At 33.4% G+C, this 25,351-nt stretch overlaps 3 protein-coding genes and 1 long non-coding RNA gene across 5 annotated transcripts; 1 reads left to right on the top strand and 3 right to left on the bottom strand.

Moving 5' to 3' along the window:
• Positions 1-4,758: 4,758 nt before the first annotated feature.
• Positions 4,759-9,560, top strand: ATMPK8 (Protein kinase superfamily protein). 2 transcript variants are annotated; one of them, XM_085706734.1, is made up of 11 exons: positions 4,759-5,141; positions 5,228-5,636; positions 5,716-5,843; positions 5,978-6,037; positions 6,144-6,293; positions 6,526-6,681; positions 6,785-6,922; positions 7,010-7,083; positions 7,744-7,848; positions 8,122-8,347; positions 9,277-9,560. In XM_085706734.1, the coding sequence occupies exons 1-11, from the start codon at positions 4,857-4,859 to the stop codon at positions 9,346-9,348; spliced, it is 1,803 nt and encodes a 600-aa protein (XP_085562860.1). In that variant the 5' UTR covers positions 4,759-4,856; the 3' UTR covers positions 9,349-9,560. The 2 variants fall into 2 exon arrangements, with proteins under 2 accessions (XP_085562860.1, XP_085562859.1); XM_085706733.1 differs by having other exon boundaries at positions 9,274-9,560.
• A 218-nt stretch (positions 9,561-9,778) lies between these two features.
• LOC146934789 (Tetratricopeptide repeat (TPR)-like superfamily protein) lies at positions 9,779-16,408 on the bottom strand. Its single transcript, XM_085706732.1, has 3 exons — positions 14,811-16,408; positions 12,960-13,959; positions 9,779-11,160 (listed from the first exon to the last, which is right to left on the bottom strand). Exons 1-2 carry the CDS (start codon positions 16,287-16,289, stop codon positions 13,153-13,155), a joined length of 2,286 nt encoding a protein of 761 aa, XP_085562858.1. The 5' UTR covers positions 16,290-16,408; the 3' UTR covers positions 9,779-11,160; positions 12,960-13,152.
• A 1,753-nt stretch (positions 16,409-18,161) lies between these two features.
• LOC146934788 (uncharacterized) lies at positions 18,162-19,192 on the bottom strand. Its single transcript, XR_015007881.1, has 3 exons — positions 19,125-19,192; positions 18,928-19,000; positions 18,162-18,421 (listed from the first exon to the last, which is right to left on the bottom strand). It is a non-coding gene; the product is annotated as an uncharacterized LOC146934788 (long non-coding RNA).
• A 427-nt stretch (positions 19,193-19,619) lies between these two features.
• Positions 19,620-25,350, bottom strand: LOC146934787 (uncharacterized). Its single transcript, XM_085707944.1, has 7 exons — positions 24,017-25,350; positions 21,731-21,802; positions 21,264-21,353; positions 20,961-21,013; positions 20,608-20,713; positions 19,931-20,026; positions 19,620-19,751 (listed from the first exon to the last, which is right to left on the bottom strand). Exons 1-7 carry the CDS (start codon positions 24,191-24,193, stop codon positions 19,620-19,622), a joined length of 726 nt encoding a protein of 241 aa, XP_085564070.1. The 5' UTR covers positions 24,194-25,350.
• Position 25,351: the final 1 nt, after the last annotated feature.

The raw sequence follows: 25,351 nt of genomic DNA, 5'->3' as shown, positions 1-25,351 counted from the left end.
ATAGCATTAAATGAGGTAGAAAATGAGAGACCGTCACGTGTACTTTATATGTAATGTAAGACAAATGTTTATTATAAAGAGAAAGATATGTAGTGTGATTGAGAATGTGCTTATATTGTTGATATATGTTGATTTAGTTGATAATAAATTGACTCCTAACCCCCATTAAAGCGTGAGTACAATTCTCAATACCAGCGTTAGGACATCCTCGATGGATAATACATATATACTTTTGTAATATCTTTTTGATCCTTGAGGTTTTCTCTTTGGACTCAACTCACCTAAATAAAGAGAGATATTGACCAAAAATTTTTTTCACCTAAATAAAACTATTAAAAACAACGAATATGTTTTTTTAGGGGAAAAGATAGTATGTTTAAATGAGTAAAAAAATGAACATACTCTTATGGTGCGCTTTTTTCTTGTCCTATTTTTTATTGTTATGAAAACATTAAAATATATTAATTTCCAACTTTTATTCTGATGATATAATTCAATGCAAGGTTTTTCCTAAATAATTGCTTTCCATTTGAAAAATATGCACAATTGATTTTATCAATGTCTATTATTGTCAAAAAAACTGTGAAGACCAAATGTTGATTGCAATTAAATTGAAGAAATCAAATAAGAAAAAGGGGACAATAACCTTTACCGGTTTTCATGGAAAATAATTTCATTCCTTTTGCATAATGAGGAATGCTAGCAACACACATTTTAATACACATTTTTTAACACACTCTTTTGATTGATTAAAACTCACTTGAGTTCCACCAAATTTATATGGGTCTCACATGATTTGGTGGAACCCGTACGAAATGCAACCAATAAGAAAAGTATGTTGAAAAGTGTGTGTTAAAATGTGTGTTGCTATCATTTCTCTTTTTATAATACTAACTTTTTAGAGGTTTTGAAAGCTCATTTCATTCATTTTTATAGATAGTATACGATTTTTTTCTTAAATGTGTAGGCCTTTCTTATTCTATACTACTTTTTTGGGTTCAAACATGCATATTCATTCGTTAGAAGTAACAAAAAAAAAAAAATTCGTTAGCAAAAAAAAACATGCATATTCATTCAATAATAATAAATGGTTTTAGCAAAGAGCATATACATTAATATACACAGTTTTGATATTTTTTTTTTTTGCATTTACTATTATTTTGTTGCATACATTGATATACCATAAAAAAACTTGTAATATTCGGAAAAAAGAAAGAAATGAATATTGTAGATAAATGCTAATTTTTTTTTTACATCTTGTTCCTTTTTAAAGTGTTTGAATCTGTTTGGCTTGGAAATTATCATTGACATATGTTAACGTTTGAATGACTTATAATATACTCCCACCATCCCTATATGTAAGCACCCTTTGCCTCTAATAACCTCTAATAAAAGGGTGGTTATATAGGGACGAAGGGAGTAAGTGATGACACATATAAAGTACAAATGTCTTTTTCAATTATTCATAACACCTTCATAATAATATCCTTCATTTATTTGGTCAAACAAATAGCTTCCATATTTATCTTGCATGATTGATGCATTTATGTGTATCATTAATCATTTAGTAACAAAAGACATTTATCTTGCATGATTGATACATTTATGTGTATCATTTAGAAACAAAAGGACGGTCACATTTATGCCTAAATTAATTTATATTTCTTTTAAGGGGATTAATTAGCCATAGTCTTGTTATTCATAAATTTGTTTAAAAATATAGTGGAAAAAAATCTAATATGTTTTTTGTCGTTGGGGTTAACCCTCTGGTCGTAGAGGAAAAGGACCCGAGTAATTCGAGCAAAGAGGAAATTAAAGTCTTAACAAAATTATTTCATAAAATAATCAAACTCAAGTTTTCTTAAATAATTCATCTTTTAGTAGAGCTTATTAACCACTTGAGTCCAATTAATTGTTTCAAATTTACAATTGTTTAAAACAATATTGGCGTTTTCTAAAAATGGTTGCTTTTTCGTACTTGTATAAATAACAAATGATCAAGTTTATCAAAGCCTCATTCTTTCAAAAAAAAAAGTTTATCAAAGCCTCCAAATAGATTGTACTACCTCTTTAAGATCGAAAATAATGTTGTGATGAAAAAACTAATCCGAACAAAATAAAAGTATTATACATATAAATGACATAATAAGAAACACCGAATTATCTAAACTGAAATATCTGAAGGTACACTATTCACTCCGCATAATTTCACTTTTGTGATAAACTAAAAATTTTGTTTGTAGTCATGTTTCGTTGTTCGATAAGATCCAAGATTTGTAGCGCAACACCAAAGTAGACCTTTCATTCCTTCAAATCCTTCTCAAATTTGCAGATCATATTTCTTCATACAACAACATGAATTTTGTTACCCTGAAAATGCAAATAGTTAATTAGAAGGAAAAAAAAAGGAACTCTAGATAAAAAAAAAATGAAGGAAAACTAAATACATAATTTTCACACCTACATGCTATAACAAAAAGCACATAAATACAACCACAATGAAAAACAATCATAAAAAGTATACTCAAAACCTAAATTATGGACACAAAATGTCTTTTATTTTATGAGAGGAAGATGGTAGATGAAGATGATGAAAAACAAATTGTCTATATATAGGAGAAAAAAAAAATCATGTCATGATCAATTTTGATTGGCTCATAAAAAATAAATGAGTCATGATCTATTTTGATTGGCTAATAAAAAAATTATGAGTCATGATCCATTCTAATTGGTTGATAAAAAACATTAAATGCAATGGACAATGTAAAAATGCCATGTGTACTTTTTATTTGATGTAAGGTAAATGTTTATAATAAAGATGCCCTTAAGGCACGAGTTAAGAGATTAAATATAGAAACATTTTATTGGAAATTGTGCATTCTATGTTTTAGAAATTTAAAATCTTATGTTTTCAAGACATAAATTATGTTTTACTTCCATTTTTAGCTTCTTAACTTGTGCCCTTAGGGTAACACAACCCATTTTTTTTTACATGATCTAACAACTTATGAGAGTTGACTCATTCTTCAAAAGAGCGTGTTCATTTTCGATGATCAGCGCGAGAATTTCATTGATAGATTATCTAAATGTCAATGATAACTTCAAAGTTTATTTTAGGATGATTAGATGAAATCCAACATACCTAAACTTTTTCCTATTTAAAAAGGGTTAATTATGTAAATTGTTCAATAAATATTTAGAATTTCGTTTTTAATCTATAATTTTTTTTTTGTAATTTTTAGTTCTTGTAAAATTTTCTATGAACAGTTTAAGTCTCAATAAAAAAATTTCATCAATATTCTTAATCTCTGTAAAAATTTCTATTAGTATTCTTGATCCCTAAAAACACTCGAAAAAAATAAAAATATAATTTTTTAAAAATTAAAAACGAAATTCAATGCATTGTATTTATAAAAACGAAAAAAATAGTTTGTCTAAGAGCATCCACAATGAAGATCCTCACATTTGAGGTCTTAAACGAGTCCTATATGGACACATCACTTTTTTATTATTTTTTAATAATAATACGTAATAGGTACTCAACCACTCAAATGGAGATCCACCGTCAAAAGGTCTAAATGGGTCCCACCAATAATTATTTATTAATTAAAGGCAACAAAAACAACTCAAATAATAATTATTTTATTGAAAAGTGGTGTGGGGTCCACTTAAGATTGAAGGTCTTAAGAGCATCCACAATGGTAGTTCCTTAACAAGGACTCCTTAAATGGACCCCACGTGACACATCACTTATTTATAATTTTTTAATAAAAGTACCTATTAAGGACTCAATGACTCCAATGACAATACACTAATAAGGACTCCAATGAAAAGTACTTTAATATGTCCCACTATCTTTACATCATTAAACGAAAATAATTTATCTATTACTCCTTTTTATAAGTGGGACAAAGTAGAACACATTTTATTACTCCTTTATGCAAGTGGGACCAAATAGTACACATTTTATTACTTTTTTAAACGTGGGACCCGTTAGTTACCCAGGAGAGAGAGGGTCCTTATATAGTTGTCCGTTCCTTAACGGGGACTCATTTTTTCTTCCTCCAATGGAGGGTCCTTAACAGGGAGCGGTCCTTGTTAAGTAAGGACCCCTCCATTGGAGACCTCCAAATTTTTCCCCACATTGGAGGTACCTATTAAATACCGGATTTTAAATAGTAAAGATCCTACCAACGTGGATACTTTAACACGTGAGTTTGAGCGTGCTACAGCAATGTTGAAGCTTGCAGTTGAAAGTGAAAAGAAAGACAGGATAAGATCTGTCTGTCCGCGTGTTTCTCCTTTTCTCACCACTCCACTCACTCCTCTAAAGAAAGAAAATACAATAAATAAATAAAGTGATTAATATTATTATTTTAGAAAAATGATATTTTTTCGACTACTTTTAGATAACATTTGTGACAATATTTTTTTTTATTTTCTCTTTTTATCATTTTGGTTTTTGTGTTGATATATATTTTTTTGTAAAATTATGATTATCCTAAAAATTGTTAATGAAATAGTTATTCAAATAACCATTCTTAATATTTTTAGGCGGTGGCCGGAATTCGAACCACAAACCTTATATATTTTATACATTATGTATAGCAACCGGGACAACAACTCTTATTTTAGCATAGCAAGCTGGCTCTAGCTTATGAATAGAATAGAGAAATACAAATAAAAAAAGGAAGATGGTGAAGGAAAGAAAGAAATGATTGAATTGCATTATATGTAATGTAATAGAGAGGAGAGTCGAAGGGGAAGAAGAAATAACTGAAAAGGGAGGAGGAGGAGGAGGAGGAGGAGGAGGGTAAATGTAATAAGAAAAGAAAAGAATAGAATAGAAAAGATAGATGGGTGGTGGAGGAACGATCTCGGAAGGGATTCGACGCTTATTTCAACGACGCTCTTCGAATACTTGTACTTCTAGTAAGCAGCAGCAGCAGCAGCATAGCAATGATAATAATAATAATATTGACTTGGTGAGAGATTTGCGTTCACAGTTGGCTGTTATTCCAACCACTAACGATCACGATCATCAAGATCATCCTCAACAACAATCTTTCTTCAACTTGAATCATATCAAAGTCCCAACCAACACTGTCTTCTTCCCTTCTTCAATGGATCCCAACAAAAAGGTAAGCTACCTCACCTCCTTCCTTCCTTCCTTCCTTTTTCACCTTTCTTTCTTTCATTCGATCCATTTCTTTTTCTTTTAACTCAGGGTGTTCCAGAAACTGAGTTTTTCACCGAGTATGGTGAGGCAAGTCAATACCAAGTCCAAGAAATCATTGGAAAAGGAAGTTATGGTGTTGTCTGTTCTGCAATTGATACTCATACCGGTGAAAAAGTTGCTATCAAGAAAATTAATGATGTTTTTGAGCATGTATCTGATGCCACGCGGATCCTAAGAGAAATCAAGCTCTTACGCTTGCTCCGACATCCTGATATTGTTGAAATTAGACATATTATGCTTCCTCCTTCACGCCGAGAGTTTAGGGATATCTATGTTGTCTTTGAGCTCATGGAATCTGATCTACATCAAGTCATTAAGGCAAATGATGATCTTACTCCTCAGCACCACCAATTTTTCTTGTATCAACTTCTTCGAGGCCTTAAATTTATACATACTGGTATATATATATCCATCTTATTTAATAACCACCTCCCTAACCTTTTCAATAATTCAACTCATATATTTTTTCATTGCAGCCAATGTGTTTCACCGTGATTTGAAACCAAAAAATATTCTTGCTAATGCTGATTGCAAACTCAAGATTTGTGATTTTGGACTTGCTCGAGTTTCATTTAATGACGCTCCATCCACTATTTTCTGGACTGTAAGTACTCTAATATGCAACTATGTTTTACCCTTTAAGTCAATTATGTTTTTCAGTTGGATTGGAACCTACAAATTGCAATCTACCTACCTCTCTAAACTGCATGCTGACTTAATTTACCTACTTTTACCAAGGACTATGTTGCAACTAGGTGGTACCGTGCACCTGAACTATGTGGTTCTTTTTTCTCAAAAGTAAGTAATTTTTTCGCCATATTTTCCTGGTTTGTGTTTGTGTGATACAAGAACTTGATGTATTGAAATATGTATGTATGTAATTTATATTCCCTTTCTTATGCAGTATACACCTGGAATTGATATTTGGAGCATTGGATGCATATTTGCAGAAATGCTTACTGGGAGACCATTGTTTCCTGGGAAAAATGTGGTGCATCAATTGGATATCATGACTGATTTGCTTGGCACTCCTCCTCCTGAGTCCATTGCAAGGGTTAGTTTATTAAAATTTACTCAGCAATTTTCTGAAATCAACAGTCATGCTTGTTTGTCATGGTGTAGTGAGATTAATGCTGAATTTCTAGTGTTTCTAACAAATTCTTCCTATATTATGTTTTCAAGGAACAAATTACGGTTTATTTAAATAAATGCCATTGAAGCTTCATTTTACTACCTCTCCTCTGTCTGTCCTCTTGTATATATATAAATTCTTAATTTTGTTACAGATTCGAAATGAGAAAGCTAGAAGGTATCTTAACAGCATGCGAAAAAAGCAACCCGTTCCATTCTCCCAGAAATTTCCAAATATAGATCCTTTGGCTCTTCGTATACTGGAGCGCTTACTTGCATTTGATCCTAAAAATCGTCCATCAGCCGAAGAGGTTGGTCTCCATAACCCGTATAGGATTACCTACCAAAGGAGAAAGTTCATTGATAAATTACAAAGAAGAAATTTAATTTGTTTTGTTATGCTTGTGATATCAGGCATTGTCTGATCCTTATTTCCATGGTTTGTCGAACATTGATCGTGAACCATCCACTCACCCCATTTCAAAACTTGAGTTTGAATTCGAGAGAAGGAAAGTGACTAAAGATGATGTCAGAGAGTTGATTTATCGAGAGGTACGGCCATGCATTTCACTCACTCCTGCTTCAAATTATTTCTTCTCCTTTACATTGTAATAGTTAATTATACGTTTATATAAACAGATTTTGGAGTATCATCCCCAGATGCTTGAGGAATATATTCGTGGTGGAGATCAAACCAGCTTCATGTATCCTAGGTAAATGTGCTAGTATGCTTGGTAGTTTGTTGAATGCTTGATACTCACATATATTAATGAAGATGTGCGTCCAATATCTGTCTGATACGTCACAGGGCATAGCCTTTCATTTCTGAAATAAGATAAAAGATATTAAGCCAACTTATACTGTACGGTTTTCACAATATCTGTTTTTTATAAATTGTCAGGAGCTCTTGTATGAGTTTAATGTTGCATTGAGATTATGTTTATTGTATTAATTTATTTGCAAATTTCTACACAATTATAAATGCTTAAATAAGTCTTTAGTCCCTATAACATCACAACCTTCTGTCTTTAGTCTTCACATGAATTTTATTCAATTTCAGTTCCTATCTATATTCTATAGTGGCTATTTTTTTAGCCCCCATAGGGACCGATGGCACCCATTTGTTGTAAAATTTTAAATTAAATAAAATGTATGTAGGAACTAAATTTGAAAGTTTGTGATTTTAAAAGGACTAAAACTTTTTTTGATGCTCATCCTTGTAATAGGTAAAACTTTGACCCATCAAATTATTGATGGTTAATTTTCTGCGTTTTGCATGTCTTCTAAGAAATGTAATATGGAAAGTGGGCTCTTTTGAATTTCAAAATTTACATGTTTTGGTTATTGGTTAGTAATTCTATGTTGTTGTATAGTGGGGTTGATCGATTCAAGCGACAGTTTGCACATCTTGAGGAACATTATGGCAAAAAAGGCGAACGAATCTCACCACTGCAGAGACAGCATGCATCCTTACCTCGGTAAGTATTTGTCAATATTTTATTCTCTGAGCAGTTTCTAGCCTTAGCACTAGAAATTTCTGTGGTCCAAATTAGGCGTTTAAATACTGCGTTGGCTCACCTGCATTTTGAAGAACAAGCTTCTTGTCTTCTTTTGGGGATTTATGTGTTTAATATGTGTTATTATTATTACTCCCACCGGTTCCAGATAAGATTGGCAACATGCCTGCGAAACATTTTCTCTGGTATTGTGGAAGTCATATGCGTTGAATACTGCAATTTCACTTTTTGCAGAGAGCGAGTTCATACTTCCAAGAATGAAAACAATGAAAACAACGATATTGAAATGCCAACTGGATCAAATCTTCAGAGCCCTCCAGGTTCTAATGTGACAGATGCTGAAAACTCAGGCGCTCAAAATGGACTCGCAAAGCCAAACTACAGTCCACGTAGCTTGTTGAAGAGTGCCAGCATTAGTGCTTCAAAGTGTATAGACGTGAAAGGAAGTAAAAATCCAGAGGTAGTTAACTCTATCTTATCAAGGGGGGAGATCTTAGTTGAGGTGGTGAAATAATAATAATATCCAAAAATTGGTTGCAATTTTGTGTCGAGTATCTGGATATAATACAATATAGCGATGATTATTATTTCATATAACATAATATATACAATTGCAGTTCTATAAATTTAAAATAAGAACCTACTTTTTAGACATTTGCTCTATGAAACCAATACTTTCGGTTGGATGCTGCGTGTTTGAACTTTAGAATAAAAATCTAACTAAACTGAAGATATTTACTATTATGCCATAATTGCAAAAGAAGAAAAATATGCAGCAATTTTTTTAAAGCTAATATTTAACGACCTGAAGATGGAAAAGTCATGCATATAAATAGTCTTAGGCAGAGAACAGAATCGTATGTTGAAATGGACTTTGGATAAAAAATATTTTTTTGTTGATATCGGCCTTGAGCCAGAGAAGTTGAAGAACCACTCAAATGCAAGGGTCCAAGTGATCTTAAATTGCATATCTAAGTTACCTAGCCATTCCAGAATTAAATACTTTTTTAAAAAGTTGACTTGTGTACTTCAGAAATAAGTATCGGTGAAGTATCCAAAAGCATCGGTATAAAAAATGTTCGATGCAATACAATAGGTGAAGACAATGTAATATCAGTGCTTCATAGGTTCTGTCATATAAGGTGGTTTTCATTTTATTGAGATTTTCTACAATAGTCTTACAATATAAGCTATCAAGAATTTGTGTACATTATTATTTTGAATAGGAAAGATACAGTTTATTATTGTTTTGTTAAGTCTGATTTTAATTGTGAATCTCTGTAAAATCGACATTTATCTTCAAATCGTCTCCGGTACATTCAAATATTTAACTAAATGAAATGCATTTCTGTCTAGTTTGTTTTGACGGTATTCGTTTTGTATTAGCAGGAGCCTATTATAGAGGTCAATGACGACGCAGCAGATGAATTGACAGATAACATTGCTGCCATGCATGCTTAGTTCTAGTTTTATTTGTTTTTGAAGCATTACATTGAAATCCTTCCAGTTGTTGTGCTAGAAGCTAACTTGTTACTTGAGGACTCCTTGTCTCAAAATATCATTTTGTAATACTGCTGTCGGTTTTGTAATTAGGAGGTATTTTTGTGTGTACCGAAACACAATGTATACTACTGATATTATTATGAAACAAGGATGAACAATCTTGGTTACGACATTTCCTTTTCATGATAAATAAACAAAACAGAAGTCATTCACCTGCTAGCAAGTAAATTTTTGTATTGGCAAAATCACTAATAAGAACCATGTGTAAACTCCCTTATGTTCCTCTCCAGTGTAAATTTTCTAAAGTGAAATCTTGGCTATCAATTTTTTTATGCCACGTGAGTTGTGAGAGAATTAGAAGGGCAGAACATGAACTTCTTCCTGATGATTCACTCAAGATTTTTTATATTGTTCATCCATCATACCATACGAATGGTAGAGAGGTAGAAGATTTTTCAGACTTTTTTTTTGTTTGGGTAAAATACAAAACAGGATTATCGCAATGAGCATTAATACATAAAAAGTATAAAAAAAAAAAAAAAAACTTTATGAAGGGGGTGCAACCAGTGAGTAGCAGCCTAGAATTGTCAGAAGTTGCTATTGCACCCAGTTTCTGTATTATCTATCTTGTGTACCAACTACTTTGACAAGTTGCCGATACTTTGTGAAGATCATCTCTCTAGCTGTCTGATATTTCAGCTTACTCTTGATACATTCCACCCGATTCATGCTATCTTTTTGGTGATTTGCATTCTCTGATATAATTCAAAGAAATAAATCGAATTCAAACCTTCATCAGATGATACCTCATCTTGGTTAGTATAAAGTAGTCTGAATTAGTAACTCAGATTTTCCAATCACCTCATTCACATGGACGCTACTGCTATCAGCACTTCTTCAATGACAATATAATATACCTAGAGAGTATTAACTTTTTACCATTCTTTGATCTCTCCATTTTACCAATAATCCCCACAAGAACAAATGCTCTCGTTGAAGTCGTGAAAGCGGTGAGAATCCCTTAAAATTATCAGCCTTCGGACATGTGCTTGATGGCACTATGACAGTCTTCACACACACACACACACGTTTTTTCATGATGCGGATTGGTCTGCCAGCTGGTATGGTCAGAATTCCTAAAGCTGCAGCTAATTTTTCACTGTGATACTTGAGCGTTCGTTCCTTCTCTTCCTCTTCCATGCCATGCAGAACCAATTTTATTGAAGAAACATACCCCTCTCCCTCATTTTTAGATCTAGTTCTTCTAAGAAGCCTATATTCTCTCTTTCTCTGGATGGGAACAATCCAACTGAGAACGTATGAATCTTGTTTTGTACTTCAAACCAACTATAGCCAGGTACTTTCTGTACACCAACATCCCTCATCTTTGATCTCATCTCATCTCATCAGCATAGACCCATCTGCCCGAAGCCGCATATAGATTTAAAAGAGGACATTCATTCCTGAGTTCTGAGGTCCCATCTTAAAAAACATCTCAGCAGCCTTCTCACCCAGTTCAGTATTGCCATGAATCCGGCTTGCACCATGCAGAGCTCCATATGAAGCAGCGCCTGGCAAAAGGCATGTTTCTCCTCAAGTCCTGTGCTTCTTACAAGCGGCCAGCTCTGCCAAGAAGATCAATCATGCAAGTATAATGTTTTGAAGTTGGTGTTACACTGTATTCTTCATTCATTGGATAGAAGTATTCGGCTCCTGTGTCTAGCAAACCAGTATATATGACTACAAGCAGAAAGAACAGCAACCTGAAACCTACATAGGATATGAATATGATATAATGATGATCATTTTTTCAAAATATAAGATATATTTATAAATTTATAAAACATATATACAATTGCAATTCTATACGATAAATTTAAAATAAAGAATGTACTTCTTAGAAATTGCTATTCGAAACCAATACTTTTGGTTGGGTGCTATGTGTTTGAACTTTGGAGTAAAAATCTAACTAAACTAAATATAATTACAATTGTGCAGCAATCATATTTGTGAAAGATGAAAAATATGCAGCAAATTTTTAAAGCTAATATGCAACAACCTGAAGATGAAATAAGTAATGCGTAGCGTAGAAATAGCCTCAGGCAGAGAAGAGAACTGTGTGTTGAAATGGACTTAGGATCGAAAATATAATTTTTTTTGTTGATATTGGCCGTGAGCCAGAGCCAGAGGAGTTAAAGAGCTGCTTGTTCAAATCAAAGGGTCCAAGTTGTATTGAAATATCTAAAATTGCATCACTAAATGTCCTAGCCATACCAGAATTAAACATCTCAGGTAGCAAATAAGAATATTTGTTTCAGACAATACAATAGGTGAAGACAATGCAAATATTAGTGCTTCATAGGTTCTGTCCAATAAGACCCCTCTTACACATTTGCTATCTAGAATTTGTGTATACAGACAATGGAACCTTTAAAATTAGCAGTTTATATCTTATACAAAATTAATAATAACTTTATTAAAATATGAAAGATGCTTTAATATTGTTTTGAACTTGTCACGTTCTTTTATTTGTGTAACTGCACAATAGACATTTATCTTAAAATAATCTCTGGCGTGTACATTCAAATTTCTACTCGATGAAATGCTTGCTGTCTAGTTTGTCTTGAATGTATTACTTCTTGTATTAGCATGAACCAATTATGGAGGTCAATGACAACATAGTAGATGACTTGACAGATAGCATTGCTGCTGCTTAATTCTAGCTTTATTATAATTTGCAAGCATTGGATAAAAATCCTTCCAGTTTTTTGTGCTAGAAGCTAACTTGAGGACTCCTTGTCACGGATTGTCAATTTGCAATACTGCTGTAGGTTTTGTAATTAGGAGGTGTTTTTGTGTACCGAAACGCAATGTATACTACTGATATATTATGAAACAATGACAGACTGTGACAACATTTCCTTCTCATTGATAATTGATAAATAAACAAAACAGATGTTATTCACCTTCTACCATGTACATTTTTCGTATTGGCAAAATCACTAATAAGAACCATGTGTAACACTACAACAAGATCCCTATAGTTACTCGTTGGTCAGAACAGAACGTCTTCCTGATGATACACTCTACACTTAATTGTTTATTCATCACACCATACTAATATTACTGTGGTGGGAGACATGGATTGAGCTACTTAGAATAGGGCATCTTATGACAAGGTAAAAAGTAAAAAAAATGAAGAATTTCATAATATTGTAAGGGGTGCAATCGGCAAGTATTGTTTCAGACTGAGTATTTTTGTTTGGGTAATATACAAAACAGGATTATCACAATGAACCCTGATACATAAAAAGTAAAAAAATGAAACATTTCGTAATATTTAAGGGATGCGTGAAATCAGTGAGCAGCATCCTAAATTTGTCAGAAGTTGCTGTTGCACCCAGTTTCCTATTTCCTATCTTCTGTACCAAGTACTTTCATAAGTTGCCAATAATTTATGAAGAGCATCTCTCTATGCATTTCTAGCTATCTTTTAAATTACAGTGATTTGCGTTCTCTGATATAATTATTCATAGATATATCGAATTCAAACATTCATCAAATGATACCTCCTCTTGGTCAGTATGATGTAGTCTGAGTTGGTAGCTCAGATATTCCATTCAGCTCATTCGCATAAACAATAATTCCATTACCAACCGGGCGGGATATAACTGGGCTTCTCACTGCTGTCAGCACTTCTTTGATGGCAATACAATAGGGCCATAAAGTTTTAATTTTTACCATATCCTTGATCTCCCCGTTTTACCAATAATCCCCACAAGAACAAATGCCCTCGTTGAAGTGGTGAAAACGGTGAGAATCCCTTAATATTATCAACCTTCCAACAATCTTGGATATGTGCTTGAAGGCACTATGACAGTCTTCACACGCGCGCAAATTTTTCATGACACGGATTGGTCTGCCACCTGGTATAGTCAGAATACCGAAAGCTACAGCTAATTTTTCACTGTGATACTTGAGCATATGTTCCTTCTCTTCCTCTTCCACGTCATGCAGAACTAATTTTGTTGAAGAAACATATCCCTCCTCCCTCATTTTGAGATCTAGTTCTTCTAAGTAGGCATATATTCTCTCTTTCTCTGGATGGGAACAATCCCCAACTGAGAACGTATGAATCTTGTTTTGTACCTCAACCCAACTATAGCCAGGTACTTTCTGTACACCAACATCCCTCATCTTTGATCTCATCTTATCAGCATCAACCCATCTCCCCGAAGCTGCATATAGATTTGAAAGAAGGACGTACATTCCCGAGTTCTGAGGTTCCATCTTAAAAACCATCTCAGCAGCCTTCTCGCCCAGTTCAGTATTGCCATGAATCCGGCTTGCACCAAGTAGAGCTCCCCATGAAGCAGCGCCAGGCTGAAAAGGCATGTTTCTCATTAAGTCCTGTGCTTCTTTCAATCGGCCAGCTCTGCCAAGAAGATCAATCATGCAAGTATAATGTTTTGAAGTTGGTATTACACCATAATCTTTAGTCATTGAATAGAAGTATTCAGTTCCCCTGTCTAACAAGCCAGTATGACTACAAGCAGAAAGAACACCGACCTGAAACATTATAAAAAAAATATTAATAAGCATAGTGTAATATTACATGTAGGAAAGGGTCAAAATGCATGCTACTCGATTGCATGTAAAACAATCTTAACTGTGCCTCTAGTTCATTTATCAGTGCTTGATGATTATTATCAGATTTCGAAACAAGACAAGGAGGAAAGCTTCTAAACAACTATTGGCTGAATTTAATCATTGAAAGAACTTTACTAAAGCATACAAATTACTGTGAAAATGAAGAAAACAAAGAGAAGAGGGAAACAAAATAAAACATTTATCATTGCAGGGACCAACTATTTGACGACATATAATTCAACTAAAACAAAGCGGTTTATAAACACAAGTTAGATAATTGATACCAACAAAATGGATTTTTTGTCTACATTTTTCACGAGTAGTGTTTCAAATAGGAGTTGCTTATCCATTTTGATGATATTGACAAAAAAAGACAGTCAGAGAAACAGGTGATCTACATAAACAAACATAAATCTACCAAAACAGAGGCAGTAAGGCAGTGTGTTGGGTATGGCTCATAGGTTCTGTTAGGTTTATTACGTTCATATAAATTATATTCAGACTGAGTTCAGAGGCTCCAAATTGTGAAAATGCACTGTAATAGCAACCAGGTATCTCCGTATGAGATGATTTGATCATATTGATCATGAACAATTTGATCAAAAGATTAATTTGTAGACCGGGGATATGTATAAATTAAATATACTTTGTAAAATATGAAGTATCAGTGATTCACACTTCCACACATCTGGATAAAGGAGTAGAAAGTCATGCTAAATATAAGCTCTAAATAAAAACCTAACTGCATATGAAATGTATAAAATATATACCATGGTAATCTCGTCAGGCTTAACACCTGCTGTCTTCATAGACTCAAATATCGTTAAAGCCTGTCTGCCAAATCCATGCCTGGCATAACCAGCTAACATTGTGTTCCAAGAGACGACATCTTTCTCCTCTATTCCTTCAAACGTGTCATTAGCGTCGTCTATGCTGCCACATTTAAAATACATTGCAAGAAGTGCATTCCCCACGAAACACCCAGTCCCATATCCCATCTTCACCGCCTGCCCATGAATTTGTTTCCCCAACTCCAAAGCAGCAATATCAGCACATGTGCTCAAAGCACAACCAAAAGTAGCCCTATTTAAACTTTCTCCGTCTCGTTTTATCTCTACAAACATGTTCAGAGCTTCTTCATAGTGACTGCTCTGAGCATAACCAGCAATAATAGCCGCCCAAGATACACAGTCACGCTGTGGCATTATATCAAACAATTTTCTAGCCTGAGCAATGTGTCCAATCTGACCATAGCCTGTAATCATGGTATTCCATGAACTTATATTCCGACAAGGCATAGACTCAAACAACTCCCTTGCGTTGTCCAGTTTCTTATTTTGCACATAACCCGCAATCATTGCATTGTATGAAACTTCATTTTTCTCAGGCATTTCATCAAAAAAAGTTTTAGCTTCATCCAGCATTCCATTCTGCACATATCCAGACACCATAGCTGTCCACGTAAACACGTCCCGTGTTGGAGAATCATCAAACAATTTCCTAGCCTGCAACAAATCTCCACCCTGGGCATAACCTGAAATCATAGTGTTCCACGAGATTGCATCCCTAACAGGCATTTTATCAAAAAGCCACCTAGCATCACCTAACTTCTTTTTCCTTACAAACCCACCCATCAAACAGTTCCATGAAACTAAGTCCCAATCCGATTTAGACTCAAACAACCTACAAGCCTCTTCGATCCTCCCATTGTGAACATAGGCGGCAAGAAGGCCATTCCAAGAGATGGAATTCTTTTCAGGCATATTATCAAAAACCTCCCTTGCCTCATCAACATAGCCATTCTGGGCATACCCAGACAACAAAGAATTCCAAGAAACAACATCTTTCTCAGGCATTAAATCAAACAATCTACGAGCATCGCCTAATCTGCGGTTCCTGACATAGCCAGTAAGCATTACATTCCAGGAAAACAAGTCTCTTTCAGGCATTTGATCAAACAGGTTCCTTGCAAGATTGAACTTGGAGTTTCTCAAGTAACCAGATATCATGGCATTGTAGGAAACGGAGCTTCGACGAGGCATGGTGTTGAAGACATGGAGAGCAGAGTCGCAGTGACCATTGCGCATGTGAGTAGAAATGGCTTTGTTCCATTTAAGGATGTCGGGGTCTTTCACTTTTGGCTTGTTGTTGTTGGTTACACTTTCACTTCTCCTCGTACTTGTACTTGTGTGTCGCTGTCTTCCAAAACTGATCGTGCACACACGCCGCAGGTTGTATAGACGAAACATAGCTAGCTACCTCATCAATTCATAGGCTCAATTCCTCTCAATTCATATACGTGCATATTTGCAATTCTACTTCTATTTTCTTTTTTTAATTAATAACAAAACAAATTAGAATTTTTTTATTTAAATATAATTTTGATCCCCTATTTAAAAATAATAATAATAAAAATTTTAGCCTTTATTATATTTGACAAGATTAAAGAAATTATTCTTTATTGAATTAAAAGAATTAGAAATGATATGTATAATAAAATTCTCCACTTAAGCCATGTCATATCATTAGTCGCAAAGTTAAGTAATCAAAATTGACATCAAAATAGGATGAGGGACCAAAAATAAAAGAAAACTTAAGATGCCGAACCGAAGGACTCCACAGAGAGAGAGAGAGAGAGAGAGAGAGAGAGAGAGAGAGAGCAAAGTCATCACACTTGTTTTGAAAAGACAAATAACTAACCAAACACAAGGAAACAAAAGCACCCACTTTCTAAAGAAGCCATGTGGGCACCTCCGGGAAACAACACAAATAGCCGCCCTAGTCCAAAATCAACCAAGTGAAAGAAGCAGGGAACTCCACCGCATAAGCCATAACCTTGTCATGCCTCACACAGGGACCATCAAAACCTGTCGTCCACACAGAACTCTATCGGGACCAACTGATGATCGGATCCACCACCTACTCATAGTAGGAACAAGAATGCCCTGGATGCCTCCCAAAGAACCACTGCCATGAGGAGAGTTGAATCGTGTCCACTAAGCACTCAACATCTATATTCTTACATGAAAAGATAAGATCACTACGAGTCTTCCATATGAACCACTCAACTAAGCTCTAAATCAAAGTCAAACCACGCCTAATCCTCTCATAAGAAAAAGATTAATTCTAGTGGAAAGTCTATCCAATAGCGTTTGAAAAGAGATGACACATAAATTATATCAAATAGCAAAAAACTATCATTTATTTTTGTTGGAGATCCGGGAGAGCGGCGACCAAAAGAGACGGAAACACCACATCACCATCTAAAACCTTAAGATATTAAATATATAAGTCATGTCTTTTATATATCCATCAACTTGAACATTCATTAAAAGGATGAAAAGAACTACATAATTAATTATAGGGGTGGGCAAATTCGGTTGAAACCGAACGTACCCGACCAACCCGGTACAATTTGTAACATTCGGTTCGGGTTAAAATGGGTTTGTTAGGGTCGGTTCGGGTGGCTGTTTTAAACGCATCGGTGCCCAAGCGAACCCAATTGAACCGATATTATTATTATTTTACTCTGTATTTGACTGTATCGCTCTCTTTTTTATTTAACCTTAGTCACATCGGTACAAACCTTTTGTTGACTAGTCACATTCACATGTGAGAGCCAAACAATGAGTTAAATAAATTCAGCCTAAGCCTACAACTCTACACCTAATAGCTACTGCTTCTATTTTCAATTTTATTGTCATATGTTATTTCAATTTCGGTGGTCTTCCTTCTTTCCTTCCTTATTTCACTTTGTTATGGCAAACCCTTTTTTTCCCTCTTATCATCTTGATTCTTGACAACTCATTTTCCCCAACTCTCTTCTGCTTTCAATTATACTGGTCTTCTTTCTTATTTCTTGTACATGGAATTTGGTGTTGTTTTTCTTCTCTGATTTTTTTGGATTTATTCTCAAACCAATTCACCGAACAGACTCAACCCGAAAACCGAATAACCAAACCCGAACAAACTAATTGAGAAATTTGTTGTAATAGGGTCTTAGTTTTCAACCTGTGGGTTGGGCCAGCTTGGGGGTTTGAACCTGAATTCGGCGCTACCCGAACCGATGCCCACCCCTAATTGATTATTCATACACATTTATTAGCATAACCAAGTAATACGTTTAAATTAAAAGTAATCATTATAGCTTAATATATAATAATATAGGCAATTATTGATTTGTCTTAAGTTTTCAAATAGAAAGATAAGTGGTCCATAAAATACGAGTGTAGCAAGCCCATTAAATGCAATACGACATATCATTGTCCTGATGTTGACGACTCCATAATATCATTGTTTTCTCCTCCACCTGCTACGGTTCCTGGTTCTTTCTCACATTCTCCTGCAAGTGCTTTACCCACTTCCATGTTGTTGGGTCTTCCTGAAAATAATATCAAATAATGTCAACAAATTAAAAAATGAGAATCGACTATTTCTAAAGGCAAAATTGAGTATTTCAAGAGACTAAATTCGTCTAGTTATTATCCTAAAGTTATAAGATGCATTATAACCTTAGCATTAATTTAGTATAAACATGAAAATTGTTGAATCACCATACAAGTATTAACATTGTATTTTAATATAAAGTTATCTCATATATATATATATATAGTTAATAATAACATTGGGAGACGTATAAAATTAGGCAAAAACACTTTTTGGTATATAAACTCATAAAATTTTGATATATAAAACAATATGGCACCAACCACCATGCAGTACTAAAATTCGCAGGTCTTGTAATATATATTTATTTTGTTGATTTGTTTCCAAAAGATATTGTTGTTGCTGATAAAAACATGTCTTGCAACATTAAATCATATCCTATCTATATCACACAAGTTATGAATCAAATTTGTATATGGTAATGTGAAAGGAAATACTTACACGAAATTGATTAAGAAAAATGGCGTCTCTAAACACACTAGGAAGAGAGTTTGCTAATGTAATGCCGGCCCTGCTTTAATATGAAAGAAGTTTTATTGGAAATTAGAAAAATACACATGCATTCATATAAGTTGCACACATTGTTAAGGGAAAATGCATATTCAAGATGATCAAGATGATGGAATTGCTCAACCAACCAGCGATCATCAGACAAACGAGCATAGCAAGGAATTATAAACTATAAGACGAGGTGTAGGTTGCTTGTTATTAGAAATGGTGGTTGGGCCTAACACAACCCCACAAAACCGGCTTAACACACCCCCTCACGCTCAGGATTACACATCTGAAGCGTGAACACCTAACCGATGTGGGACTCTTAACACACCCCCTCACGCTCAGGATTACACATCTGAAGCGTGAACATAAATGACGGGTGGCCCGATAACGGAATGGGACTCTTAACACACCCCCTCACGCTCAGGATTACACATCTGAAGCGTGAACATAAATGACGGGTGGCCCGATAACGGAAACCTGATAACAGGTGGCCCAAAGAATCGTGAAGAGGCTCTGATACCATATTAGAAATGGTGGTTGGACCTAACACAACCCCACAAAACCGGCTTGTGAGGTGAGGATTGCCCCCACTTATAAACAAATTGTCAGGCCAACTCCTAACCGATGTGGGACTCTTAACACTTGTCAAGACTTTCAAACATCATGTCCAAAACACGACGTACTGCAAAAAAGCACTCTGTTGTAGCACAAACGTAAGCCAAACCACCATCATCCAATAAAATTTTATGCATTATAAATGTTGCAGTCTGCAGAGATAAACAAGAAAATATATATACTTAAATTTAGAACAAGATAACTTTCATATGAAATTGTGTTAATCACATACTCAACAAAAATGGATCACATAAAAGTAAAGAATGAAATAGCAAAAAAAAAATACTTCATTTACCAAAATGCTCTTTAAAAAATAAGAATAGAAACTAACAGTTTTAGATATTTCATTTCCAATCTCCATGTTGCTTAAGCACAATGGAATTATCTCGCTTAAAATAAGGTAACCCATGACTTCTTTGGTGTTAACATGTGAATACCAAGTATCAACAAAAGGAAATTATTACAAATGGTAAATATGTAATAGAAAAGAAAAAAAAATCTAAAATCATGGCAAACGCTTAAATAGCAGAAATTCTTAATTCATTAATGATGTATATGAATTCATCCTAACAAGTTATATTGTAATAAGACTGGATTTGAAACTTAAATAGATATAATAGAAAACATACCAAGAGCATGATAAAACTACAAGTCAACCAATTATCTGGCTCTTAACTAGCTACTTTCTATAGTTTTAAAAGTGATTAGTGTTTTTTGGATGAATATGATCAATAATTTATCAACAATCCTAGATGCCACGAAGCCTAATTCCACAAAAACCACGATGAGAAAGTTTTTTTTTTTTAATTTTAAAATAATATAATTTGGGCTTTGGCAGCAATCATGGTAGGGCTTGTGTTATTCTTAGTTTTCGTGGAATACAACATTTTCCATAATTTATTGGTACAAATTTTATGTAAATGACACATTCAAGGCACTATCAAACATTGTAAGTTTTTTGTGACAATATTTTTTGTAATTAAAAATGATTTTATTTTCATGTAATACCTTCACTAAGGCGCCAATGACTCCAAGACTTGCAAACCTTAAATACTCAAACTGTGGTGACTTGTCTTTTGTTTTAAGGAAGGGATACAAATACAAAGGTATGTAGCTGCAAACAAGAAAATGTAAGTGTAAATAATGGAAAGACGAATGTATTTTTTTTTTTCAAATGTTGTCTTTTAATGAGAAAAATCTAGGATGAGATAATGTCAAAGCAACTCCCATGATTATATTTTGTATTTAAAAAAGAAGCAATAATACACCTCCATAATATACTCAAATTTAAAAACTATTATTCTAAATATAATGATTAGTGAGTAAATATAGATTATGAGTAATTATGATGAATAAAAGACTTGACGTTACCATTCAAGAACAACCTCCTTGTTTCAGAGTGAGATGCCACACACTATAGTGAAAACATAAGAGAAAAGTGTTAGAGGAATTACTTTCATATTTTTCTTATATGAAGAAAAGAAAAAAAAGAAAAGTTTATCATTTGTGGATAGACTCATTTCTAATTAACATGATTGATTTTTAGGTATATTTGGGGGTATAATAAAAGTGTTCCTCTGTACCAAAAAAAAAAAAATAAATAAATAAAAGTGCTCCTATACTAAACACAAGATTCAAAACTTGTTAGAACAAAATTATCTCACCTGAAGTAGTGCAAGAACGTTACACACTCGAGTTGATTGTGCTAGAGTAAGAGTCGGTGGTGAAAGACTACAATATATTGAAGTTATTTCCTGAAGAAGAAAAAAAACATTACTTAGCGCGTTCAGGGCAACCAATAAATCATTTTTAAAACACCTAAATGCTTAAAAGTTAAAACTATCAAGGAACAAATAGTATTAATAAGTTAATTTAAAAACATTTAGAGTATAATATTTTAAACAAAATCAAAATTAAATCATCATTTACTTCTAACTCTCCCTCATAATCATGCTTCGTTTTTTTAAATTGTAAAAATAAATTTTGTTTTAGCATTGAAAAACAAAAGTTGAAAACATATAAACATAATTTGGGAAAAAATTATATGGCAGAAAAGAATGTGTACTTGAAATACTAAAGCAAAGAAAGCCAACTAGCCAATAATATATAATTTCATTCATATATATCATACCTGTAAAAGTACTGCAATAATACCAAAAGAATTCCATAATAAAGATGCAAGTTCTGGAGATAACTCATACCTCTGAAATATAAAAGATAGAAATACAAAATTATCTCTTAATTGTAAAAGTTCGAGAAACATTACCAAACACCAACCAAATTATAATATAAAATGTCAAAAAATAATAAAACTATGTGATGCACATGTGAGATAGTAATAGACATTTAATATAAATAGATTTTAGTATAACCCGGATACGAGATACGATACGGATACGATACTGCACCGATACGTTGATACGGAAAAATTTCAAAAATCAAGATACGATACGGCTGAGATACGTTAATAAAAATTATATAATTAAATGTACAATATAATATAATTATAACCTTTTTTTAATATGCAAATATATTAACAAACAAAAGAAACTAGTCATAAGCTCGTAGCACATTAACATAAATATAAATAATATTGACGATTAAGAGAGTGATGATTAGTCAATTACATACACAATATATCATAAAAAGAGCACCATCAGTGTTATACTATATCCAAAAGGAACATTGTTAGTACTATACTATATCGATCCAAAAAAAAAACACTATATCCAAAAAAGAACACATCAGTACTCAAGAGTTAAGTTATTTTAGTTAACAATAATTGGGAACTATCGGGGCAAGGTAGCGGTGTAAGATAATTATCGGATACTCTCCTGATACGTATCAGGAAGTATCGGATAATTATTTTTTAAAAAAAATAAAATTTAATCTTCGGATACTCTCTTGATACGTATCGGGAAGTATCAGACAGGTATCGGTGCAGGATACGCGGAGGATACGATACGACATCCATTTTGAAGTATCGGGGCTTCAGAGATTACTTTGAATGTTAAAGAAAAAACAAGTAATTAACATATCAGGTTCCTAATTTTTTGAAGTCACATTATGAATCACTTCATTCCATCCAACAACTTAGATTGGTTGACTACAGAGAATGCAAGTCCAATTTTGTCAGTCTATTCTCTCATAGTGCATCACCTTTTATCACTATTGTTTCTCTCTTTACTTTCCATCAACTTAAGTATCAAACTCTCATTTTCATTATCTTCCATTTCATGTAATCTCTCTTTCTAACCTCATTTTTATACCTCTCAGAGTCATGAAGTGTGATATAAACATTGCTCGCGAAATACAAAATGATATGATATCAAACTTTCTAAAATACATCTGATCACTCTTTTAACACCATAACACATAACAAGATATTATTCTCATCTAATCAACAATGACAAACATACGTTAAAACTGGAACAAAGCTTTGAATAACAAGATATTATTCTCTTCTAATCAACAATGACAAACATACGTTAAAACTGGAACAAAGCTTTGAATTGTGTAGAAATATTTCTCTTTTTATAAAAATATCTAAGGAAAAAACACAAGATATAAATGTTAGAATTACAACCAAGTATAATTAAGTAAAGTATAAGAACACCCATTTGGGGTTGACCTAGTGGTTGGTTTGGGATCTTGGAGTGTGCTCCTCTCAAGGTGTCAGGTTCGATTTCCTCTGGTGCCAATTTCGGTGGGCAAGTCCATACAGAGCTTTGCTATGGCTTAGAACAGGCCCCCCCGCAAGTGAGCAGTGGGATTGGTCAGTCGGTCCTTGGATCGGATACCGAGTTTTAAAAAAAAAAAAAAAGGTATAAGTGGATGGTCTCACAATGACGTGTATCAATTCAAGTATAGGGCGAGAGAGGAGCACATTTAGTTTAGGGCTAGACAACTCATTTAAGAGTTAGATTACCTATGGATTTAGTGAAAGGCATTAAAATTAGAAGAATAAAAAAATTTAAAGATACATCGGTAGAAACTTTCAAGAGGACACAAATAGGGTTTTCTCAAATGTTGATATTCTAGTGAATAAAATCCTGTGATCCATGTGTCAGATAATAATCCTAATTTTATTAGAAATTGGTTTGATGTCGTCAACATCATTGTAGTCAATGATCTTGATTGTTGAAGATGATTACACAATTAAAATATTGAGTTCCTGATTTGCCAACGTCACAACATGGATCACATAATTTCTATCCCACTATTTAGAATGGCTAACAACAGTTGAACCCAAAAAAAAAAAAAAAAGAATGGCTAACAACAGTAAACTCAACTCGACAAGAGCACATTAAATTTAGTGCTAGACACAACTCTTTCAAGATTCAGATTAATTGCGAGTTTAATGAAAGACATTAAAAATAGACAAAAAAGTAATAATCGAAGATAGATTCGTAAGGACCTTGGAGAGCACACGAAGAGCGTTTTCTCGAAGATCAGGATTGCTGAGTTCAATAACAAGGCGTTCCATGCAAGCCATTGTTTGGGCAGTGGTTCTTGATTGAGTAGAAGCACCAAGAGGAGCTACAGACGAAGATTCATTCTTCATTGTGAGCGAATGAGGAGAAATTTTGTCCATCGATCGGGGTGGGAATACAATACAACAAGCATTCACTTTTATCACTTTACTTTTGCTTTTATCTATGTGTGTGATGATAATATAATATAATATTGTATAATATACATTATAGAAGAATCACTTAATCTAATATGGATATCTACAAAATAGTCAACAGGTAGACCTTTACTTTTTTAGGAAAAAAAGTTTTATAACAATAAAAAATGAAAATAATATTTTATTGAAATTTACTAAAAATTAGAGGGTCCACCATCCATATTAGACAACCCCCATTATAGAAATATCCTTTGCAGAATTTTAAATTTTTTAACAAAAAATGAACTAAATATGAATCCTTAAAAAAATTCATACTTAATTGATCTTTTGTTAAAAAATTCTGAAATTTTGTGGGACACACATTTTTATAATATTCTAAATATGTCTCTAAAAACTAATTGAGAAATATGAATGTCGCACATGAGTTAACTTCAAAAAAGAGAGAAAAAAATGATGATATAAAATATTTAAATGATCATTGTTTGAAATTGTAGAGGGAAGAAAAACAAACTTCGATATGCTTATAGAGACTAAAAACTTATTTGACCCTATAAATTCAATTTAAGTTTTAGTTTTTTTATGGACACCACAATCATAATGCACTTTTTTAATAAAAATATAATATTAAATAATACTTAAACAAATTATTTTCAAAAAAATAATTGAAATTGTATTTATTTTAAAAACTAATTAAAAAAAGTAGGGGGAGACGTCTTTATCAAACTCCTTATAACTCGAGGCTATTCAGTTGTTGACTCGAAGAAATGAGTTAGAGTTTCATGAATACAGTTCGTTACTGCTAAGGATTAGCAGTTTGATCGACCATACCCCAGATTTGGTCTTGCAACATATATTTCGATAAGCTAATCTCAGTCCTGATTGGTTGGCAAAGTACGAAAATTGCTCTGCTATGCACTACATGGTGTCCTCTCTGCTATACCCTAGGCACTTAGTGTGTCTATTTTGTTCTTTTTTTCTTTAGATTTATTTTAATTCACCAAAAAAAAAAAACTCCTTATAACTCCATCAGAAAATTTAAAAAGTGCTGTCTATGGTTCAAAACCCACACACACGTATGTGCAGAAGATCTTAAGTTTTAGAATGTGTTGGCCCATCTTTTTT

This window comes from Medicago sativa, chromosome 4 (assembly GCF_051527215.1).
Source record: "Medicago sativa cultivar Bolivia chromosome 4, Bolivia_mono, whole genome shotgun sequence".
Lineage (NCBI taxonomy): Eukaryota > Viridiplantae > Streptophyta > Magnoliopsida > Fabales > Fabaceae > Medicago > Medicago sativa.
The sequence above is the reverse complement of the archived record's forward strand: the minus strand, read 5'-3'. Positions and strand labels throughout refer to the sequence as shown.

Bases quoted from the DNA above. Each gene is read 5' to 3' on its own strand.
- LOC146934789 (XM_085706732.1), bottom strand. From the start codon at position 16,289: ATGTTTCGTCTATACAACCTGCGGCGTGTGTGCACGATCAGTTTTGGA. The intron at 13,960-14,810 runs GTATATATTTTA...ATAATGTTTCAG, and splicing joins AGCCTGACGAGATTACCATG to GTCGGTGTTCTTTCTGCTTG.
- ATMPK8 (XM_085706733.1), top strand. From the start codon at position 4,857: ATGGGTGGTGGAGGAACGATCTCGGAAGGGATTCGACGCTTATTTCAA. The intron at 5,637-5,715 runs GTATATATATAT...TTTTCATTGCAG, and splicing joins CCTTAAATTTATACATACTG to CCAATGTGTTTCACCGTGAT. The intron at 6,294-6,525 runs GTTAGTTTATTA...ATTTTGTTACAG, and splicing joins CTCCTGAGTCCATTGCAAGG to ATTCGAAATGAGAAAGCTAG.
- LOC146934787 (XM_085707944.1), bottom strand. From the start codon at position 24,193: ATGGACAAAATTTCTCCTCATTCGCTCACAATGAAGAATGAATCTTCG. The intron at 20,027-20,607 runs GTATTACATGAA...TGGTATTCACAT, and splicing joins TCATTGGCGCCTTAGTGAAG to GTTAACACCAAAGAAGTCAT. The intron at 19,752-19,930 runs GTTAGTTTCTAT...TTATCTCTGCAG, and splicing joins GAAATGAAATATCTAAAACT to ACTGCAACATTTATAATGCA.